At 43.2% G+C, this 8622-nt stretch overlaps 1 protein-coding gene across 1 annotated transcript; it reads left to right on the top strand.

Moving 5' to 3' along the window:
* Nucleotides 1–97: 97 nt before the first annotated feature.
* Nucleotides 98–6024, top strand: cdc42ep3 (CDC42 effector protein (Rho GTPase binding) 3). Its single transcript, XM_010772940.1, has 2 exons — nt 98–369; nt 4194–6024. The coding sequence occupies exon 2, from the start codon at nt 4420–4422 to the stop codon at nt 5482–5484; it is 1065 nt and encodes a 354-aa protein (XP_010771242.1). The 5' UTR covers nt 98–369; nt 4194–4419; the 3' UTR covers nt 5485–6024.
* Nucleotides 6025–8622: the final 2598 nt, after the last annotated feature.

Below are 8622 nucleotides of genomic sequence, written 5' to 3'. Positions count from 1 at the left end.
TAAAGCCCACTAGGTTGTGATGCACGGGAGTGGAGAGAGAGAGAGAGAGAGAGAGAGAGAGAGAGAGAGAGAGAGAGAGAGAGAGAAGGGGGGAGTGAGGGGAGGCGTAGGAGGAGACTCGTCTTGCTTCAGAAGGGAATAGGAGCCGGAGAGCAATTCCAAAACAGCTGTCCGGCAGACGTCCCAGTCGACAGAAGTGCAGCCCCGAGGCACAGATAGGAGGCAGGGCAGTGTCAACAAGCCACAGGAGCCCAAAAGCAGCCCCTGAACGCACCATACAGACACACACATCAACCTGAAGCTGCTGTGTTCAGGAGCACACCAGAATACCTGCAGAGGATCAAGATCTCCCACATCAGAATATCTAAGGTGAGTCAGAGCGCTTTTGTTAATCTGCAAATAGGATAATGTTGCTGCAGTATGCAATGATGTACCTTTTTTTTTTTAACGTCTGGACTTAAACTGCTGAGTGACAGTGTGAAAGCATGCATGGTGAGTCAAGCTTGTACTAGAGCGTTCATCCAGCAGACATTCTCACACTTGTAACACAAGAGCAGAACTGTTGGGAGCAACATGATATCCTGTCCGCTTTCCAAGAGACATATTTAAGACATGTTCCCCTGAAATGAAGAGCTGCCTTTATCTCCAGAGGGGAGCAGATTTGGTTTTTCATGGGGTACGCAGGGAGGAAAGAGCTTTTTATTTTTCAAGCCAGTATATGTTGACATTTCCTTCATGTTTCATGCGCTTTGATTAAGCTCCATGCTCATCCCTGCCAATGATAACTCTGGCATCTGCTTGCGGGTGGCATAAGGGGAGCGAGGAAGTAAGACAGAACGAACACTCCACCCTGCCATTCGCCCTATTCTGCGGAACCACAACCAGGCCCCCGAAAGAAAGAGACTTTGCCTATGATTGAGGGTTTTTATGTATAAACAGCTCAGTCTTTTCTGTTAGGCTACCATTACCCTCTCTAGTGTGTTTATAACAGCCCCAAAGAGAGGGTCTTTCTGCTTCAAAGGCACGACAAAAGTCAACGCCATGGTTAGATGTCAGTATTTTGAGGCAAATCTCACAGTAGGACAAATACAAGTTTGTCCCTATGCTGATGGTACACTGTTCACAACTACTACACAAGTGCAGAATAGCATGCTATTTTTCAACAGCACTGATGTGAAATGTCAGCACACTAATCCCATCATGGGAGGAATATTTAGGCATGTCTATTTTAAAGAAATCATATACAGGTCATATTTTGGACAGCTGCTCTCCTGAGCCTCTTTCTGTACGTTCGTCATCACCAGCTGTGTCTTAGTTCAGCAAATTGTAAAACATAATCAGCATTTATTTAGGCTACAGTACCCAGAAATATCTTGCATGACTTTAAGGTGTCCAGAAATACCCAGGCAAATCCTGAACCATTTAATTACCAGATACCAAACCGACATTTATCTGCCCACACGCTCAAACTTTCATCACCTCACTCCCTCTGGTACCCCCCTCACTAACAACTGATGAGGCAAAGCTCCATTTTTAAAGAGGTTGGAGTGGCTCCAGACCCCTTCATGCCCAGACAGATAGCTGCTGCTGACCCAATGACACAGTGGCTCTTGTCCTCCAGCTCGCATGATGACTGGATGGCTGCTCAGGCAAGCAGTTCTGAAAAGGAAGGTGCCATCGGATCCCCACTTCCCCAGGAGGTGTAAATGAAACCCGTGACCGCATTATGTGGTGGCGCCTAGCCTAAAACAGTTGACACGTGTCAAGCGGCAGCTTTTTTGGATCACTTCCAAAAGGAAGGTGCAAATCCGGCTTTGGCTTTGACATATACCAGAATGCACCTGCTCAAATATTAACATCCTGCAGAGACAGGGGTGGATTTATGGGGTCCATCCTGGGATGTCCTGAGTTGTTGTAATTGATTCATTTCCTCTTGGGCCAACACAGGCTTGACATACATTGCTAAGGCTCTTGAAATTCCCTACTTACACTCAAATCAATGTGCCCAAGCTCTCATTAGTTTAACTCTCACACTGGTTGTGCTCCTTAAGACTGACATGAGGGTATTGTTTTCTTCATCATTTGCTCTGGAATTCCAGTCATGTTTGCCATATAAGCCAAACTGGGCCACCAGCAGGATGTCTGGCGTTGAGGTCAGACTTCCAGGCTTTCATCGCACCAGCTGACTTCTCATGGGTCTCAAGTGTTGACCTTGAATGCACAGCAGATGTCCCCCTGTGAGAGTCTGCTAGAGGATTTCCTATAAGTTCTGTCCATACTATTGATTCCACCAACATAATTACCTTTAATAATGCATGAGCTGCATGTTTTCCCATGCAACTGAAGAAAGGGTCCCCACAGACAGGGCAGATGTTATAAACTCAGACCAATAATCAGTCAGATATCTTTGATAGGAAGTGTTTCTACCAGCAGTGACCTTCCATTCTTGGGTATAGCATTAAAAAAGTGAATACAGGTGTGCATTCAGCTCATAGGGAGCAACTTTTGTCTTGGAGGTGCATTTGATCCACTTCGTATCCAAGCCCAATTTCCCACTGCAGTAAGCATCAGCTGTCAAGGTCAGAAAGGATGAACGTGCAGCAGTAAGGGGATAGAGCCTAGAAAGAAGTGGGAGGAAGAGAACTGGAAGAGAGACAAAGCTTGAACTAAACAAGTGAGGGAATTTGCCGCCCCCCCCCTTCATCAAACACTGCAGCACTCTTCTTCGCCTTCACTTTCTCTCACTCAGTGTTAGCAATCAAATCCACTCTCCTTCCCACACATGGTGCGCATTCGAGGCTGCTATCTCTCACTGGCGCAGTCTGGCATCTCGCGCAAACACTCACACCGGCACTCAAACACACAAGGAGAATCGGTGTTGCCATTCAACACACTCACACATGTTCGGCATCACTCAGTGTTTGTCATGGCTATATATAGCCATACAGTGCTTGTTGGGTTTATTTGTGTTGTAATGGCATCTCCTTAAGAATTCACCTTGTACTTCACATACCACACAGTTAATTGCAGATATTGGTACTTGTGCCCTCCATCAAACAAGTTGGAAACACAAGCATCTATGATGGAAGTTAGTTTCAAGCCGGTTACTTGGAGTCAAATACGCAGAAAGTGTCTGCCTCCCCGGCTCCAAGCTAAATTTGCCTGCTGAATAAACATAGCCAGCTTAAAGTGTCTCTGATAAGGCTGATGCAGTGTGTCTACAGGCTTGGTTCGACAGGAATGTGGATGTTGTCTCAGAGAAACTTTTTTTTGAGGGGGGGTGGACCTGACCGCCCAGGAACTTTTGTGCAGCGGTGCACTCCTTCAGACGGTCACTGCTGACAAATCTCTCATAAGTAAATATGTCTATAAATGGGCAAGCTCTCTTCTCACTGGTGCTCTCTTCCACCCCCCATTACACACACACACACACACACACACACACACACACACACACACACACACACACACACACACTGTCAACTCCCTTCCTACAAACTGTGTTTTTTTCCCTTCTCCTTGCTGTGTCATTTCAAATGGTCAAACTCATTCACTCCTCTTTTTACGGACATCATCTTACACAACCAATATGGTGACATTCTCATTGGATTTGTAATGGAAAGGCAGCTGTAGGCACCATGCCAAAAGGCACTTTTTATCCAATCCAATTCCCCATTAATAATGTTTACTCATCCTCAGGTTTTCTACAACCAATTTTCCTGTAATCCCCCACTCTATCTCTCTCACACAATCCCCCTAACCCCTTCCCCCCCTCTAGTCCATCTCTCTCTATCTCTGTGCGTGTCTGAGCAGTAGCTTGTCGCTCAAACAGGCCGCCCCGCTCTGATCTTACTAAAGACCTGCTTCGCTTCCCCTCTCCCAATCTGCGGTCCAGCTGTTCCACATTAGCACATCCAGAGCTGCGGAGGCCCAAGTGTGGAAATGTGAATAGTGAACAAAAAGCCTAACATCCAGGCTTCATCCTCTTCTACTCTGGCTTCCAAGCTTGCCAGATGCAAATGAGGATAACATTGTTTTTACTTGCAGGATCCAGAGATTGTTTGTGGGACTTGCTGAGTTCCTGACCAGATTTGTTCCCCCCAAAATGTTCCTGTCCTAGAACCTTCAGGAAATGTGCTGAGCTCATGTTTGGATAAAATGCTGACGTATTTTTTATTTGTCTCTGATTTCAGAAAAGCGGCCATTTGACCTTTCTACACTGGAGGACATCACCAGAACTGCTTGGAATCCTGTATCGATGCCGCTATTGCTTAAAGTATCTTTGCAGTCCTGCCTGGCCGATGTGCTACTGAGAATGTAACTGGAGCTTCTGCAAGGGGAACTGTAACGTCCAGAACTTGGAGAGCATATCCGACTTTTCTATCCTACATACCCGAGATCTCTTCCGCAGTTGCAGACATGCCTGCGAAAGCACCCATATACCTGAAACCCACCAATAGTAAGAAGGGAAAGAAATGTCGCCTCAGAGATATTTTGTCCCCAGACATGATCAGTCCACCACTTGGGGACTTTCGCCACACAATCCACATTGGCAAGGGAGGGGAGAGAGATGCCTTTGGGGACATGTCCTTCCTCCAGGGGAAGTATGAACTCCTACCTGGGAAAAGGAGCATCCACCCTCAGTATGGCATCCAAAGTGAGTTTCTGAGAGCTAACAGCACTGGTGACGCTTCCTTTGCAGAGACGCCTTCTCCGGTTCTCAAGAACGCTATCTCCCTCCCAACTATTGGTGGCTGCCAGGCGCTCACACTTCCCATGATCTCCTCCCCTGTGTTCGCTATCCCCGCGGAGCCATCTGACGACATCATGGGGTCTACAGCTGCCATGAAACCTGACAGCGCCGAGGAAGTAGAGATGCTCCAGATGGATGCCCTGTTGCGCTCCCTGGAAGTCTTCAGCAGTGGGCCTTCGTCTCCCTGCGCAGACATCCAGTCGAAACCAGACGTCCTCCTGGATCTGCTGGAGAATAAAGATAAGTCCTCCTCCAAGGCGGTTTCCAAAGCTAACAAAATAAACAAAAGCAAACCCAGGTTTGACAAGCCGCCATCCTTTTATATCAATGGCAACAGCACCTTCAAAACTAACGGAAGCCTGAACAGTAACAAGAGCAGTGACAGCTTTGACAGCTTTAACGGTAAAGGGGACTTCCAGAACATGACCTGCAATGGCAGCCGGAGTATCAGCAGCAACTGCATTGGTTATGGACACTTTAACAATGACATTACCCTGGGCTTAAAGCAGGAGCTCTCAAAGTGCAAAGGAGAGTGGGTGGACAGGGACAGTGGGGTGGAGGAGGGCCGCATCTGTGATTTCGACTTTGGGTTTTCCAAGGAGAAGAGTACGTCACAGGATTCCCTCACCCAATTCACAGGGTCATTCCTCTCCCTTGAACTTGATCTGGGCCCGTCCATCCTGGATGACGTGCTCAACATAATGGATAAACCCGCAAAGAGCAGGCCTTGAGCTGTGCTGAGGCCCTTTGGACGAGAAAGGGAATAATTCAACTAATAGCCATGAGGACAGAACGAGTCATTCAAAATGGTGTCTGGATATATCATTGAGATGAAAATGAGCTACAATAGACAGAGCTGTTTATGTTTTTATTGTTAAAACATATTACTATTCTAGCTTCTATGGAGTGTTGGTTCTTCTTCTTTTTTTATTTGCTATGCCAGCCGCATGTTTAGGATGCATGTGCGATTGAGTTACTGCTTAAACACAGCCATTGTGCCTTTTGTTTCGCATTACTGTAAAAGTGCTACATAATAGATTTGTGTTCTGTTGACTTCCACCGTATAATTACACAATAACTTTGAGGTCCTTACCCTTTTTTATACAGGCTTGAACATTTTGCATTTTGTGACTGGGAGGCGTGTGGCTCAGTGGATTAGTGCATTGGTGTTTGGATCAGGGGAGCACAGGTTCAAACCCCACTGCAGTCAGCATGTCGTTGTGTCCCTGGGCAAGACACTTCAGCCCAATTTGTTCCTGTGGGGATTGCCCACAGTATTGAGTATGTAAGTCACTTTGGATAAAAGCGTCTAACATGTAATGTAATGATGTAAAAATACATATTTATTGCCAGGAATACACAAATGAATGTAATGGAGTTTTGGCGATTAGGCCCCGTTGTGCAGGAGTATCATCCGGGAGTGGAGAACCGATCCGATGAAATCCCCCGGGATCTAGACACTGGTGGTGGTGAATGGATAGTTGGGTTCGGTCTGAAGGGGAATGGCTTAGTTTGATCCTGGATTCAGAGGGACAGGAGAGGGAAAAGGGGTGGAGGAGGGTTGCGTCGATTCACCTGAAATGACAACTTTCAGAGGGGAGAGCAGATTTAAAAGGTTTGGCGGGGCGCTATGATAGGCTTGTGAGAATAGAGTGAAGTGATTGGTTAAGCTGGGGAGTGACGTCCCAGATCACTTATTGAGAGGAGAGAGAGTGGTAACATGGAAATAGTAAAAGAATGAGTAAAGAAGGTCTTCCTGGTTGAACTTGCGCTGAGCTTCATTACTGTGAGTCCTGTACATCATATTATGAAAAGATGTATCATCCATAATACCAATGCACTCATCCTATGAACCCATTTTTTTAATTACATATATTTTTATTTTTAAATCACATTTTTATTCTATAATATTTTCTGTTTAATCATTTTGTCTCATTTCTGTCTTACTTTTACTGTTTGGGTTATCAGTGATCAGTTATTTTATTGTATTTATTCTCTTTTCTATTTACCTCCCTCTATTCCATGTAATACTATGTGTGTATATTGTATTAATCATGTATGAATATATAGTGTGTGTAACATGTATCATGTCTGTAATCGGGTACACATGCTGCATTTGTATATTATATTATAGCCTCTAACTTATATGAAATGCTATCTTGTTTTATGTTTTTAAGGTGTCATAGCACTTTGAGCTGCATCCTGTGAAATAAAAATGCTATACCATTTAATTTGTATGATTAATAAACAGCTTGTATTCTACAGTATATTGTCAGTAATCATAAGTAACATGTCATATTGCAAAAACTGCATTTAGATGTTAGACTTCTCCACTAGGTGTCAGCATTGTCCAGGTATTTAAATGCACCCTCCTATATCCATGTCAAGCAGATGTCAAATAAATAGGGTATCGTAGCCTTTGTTCATATGTTGTATTAGTAGATTGATGTATTACAGTGTATTCTTACTTATTCTGTATATTTATATTGGGTATACTCTATAGATATATATCTTTCAACTGTTGATAATTCAATACCTTTTAGAGCTGTATTCTATGTTTAACTCATGTGCACATCCGTGTTAACATGCTACAAAACGCAATTTGGGTTCAACAAAGCAGAAAGAATACCATTTAATCTAATATAGGACCACTTCTTTCAATACATTGTTCCAGAAATCATTAAAATAATACATTTGGTGCACATTTACAGCACATTTAGCTACATGTCCAGGCATCAATCATGAGTTTGTGAATAAAATGATTGCATACAATGCCGTTTTTGTCCCAAATGCATTTCTACTTTTATGTCAAAGCACTGTTGTGGCAAACAGCCTTGTCATATATTACAGCATCAGGATGCCCTACCTTATCTATCGCATTTGATCTGATGTTCCATCTTGCCTTATTTTGCCACACTAACTAAATATTTAATGCCTGAAATGGAATAATGTATGTTGTCTTGCCCTCTAATTTTAGTCTGCCTGAATCTAGATGGAAAGATGAGAGCAGCTATAAAAGTCTAATGTAAAGTAATCTGTCAATGAGTTAATTACAATAATATAATCTACTATTACTTAAGTGAATCATGTTTGTACTTCTTCCAACACTGTATAGATAGATCTATGTCATAAAGTACATATATTATTTGGTATTAGTATTAAGCTGCTTATAATAATCACAGGGATACGTCAAGCCAGTTGAGGACAGCGGTAAACAACCAGTGCTGGGATGTAAATAACTACATTTAAACAAGTACTGTTAGCTACTTAAGTACAAATTCGAGGTACTTCAACTTTACTTAACTATTTACACTTGTACTTGAGTAAAAGTAGAAGTACTCAGATCGTGTACTTGAGTAAAAGTAGAAGTATTCACATCTTGTACTTGAGTAAAAGTAGAAGTACTCAGATCTTGTACTTGAGTAAAAGTAGAGTGCCAGAGTGTAGGAATACTCTGTTACAGTAAAAGTCCTGCATTCAAAATGTTCCTCAAGTTTAAGTAGAAAAGTATTCTCATCAAAATATAGTGAAAGTAGCGACAGTAAAAGTAGTCATTGTGCAGATTGGTCCATTTCAGAATAATATATATGATATGTTTTATAATGATTGATCATGAAAGTGTTCTCAAAGCTGGTAAAGGTGCAGCTAGTTTGAATGACTTTGTATACTGCAGGGTATAGCTTGTAGATTTACTCCAGGTGGAACTAAAGTCTGATTTAACACTTGATTATATTTCACATCATTCATCCACATCTGTAAAGTAACTAAAGGTATTAAATACATGTAGTGGAGTAGAAGTCGAGCAGTACCTCCTCCCGGTCGCCAGTGAGCGCTGTTCTCTTTCTGATCTCCTGTAAAGTAATCCTCTC

Source organism: Notothenia coriiceps, unplaced genomic scaffold (assembly GCF_000735185.1).
Source record: "Notothenia coriiceps isolate Sejong01 unplaced genomic scaffold, NC01 NC01_scaffold00011815, whole genome shotgun sequence".
NCBI lineage: Eukaryota > Metazoa > Chordata > Actinopteri > Perciformes > Nototheniidae > Notothenia > Notothenia coriiceps.
This window is presented reverse-complemented; position numbering and strand designations above follow the sequence as displayed.

Coding starts and splice junctions, on each gene's coding strand:
- cdc42ep3 (XM_010772940.1), top strand. CDS start 4,420: ATGCCTGCGAAAGCACCCATATACCTGAAACCCACCAATAGTAAGAAG.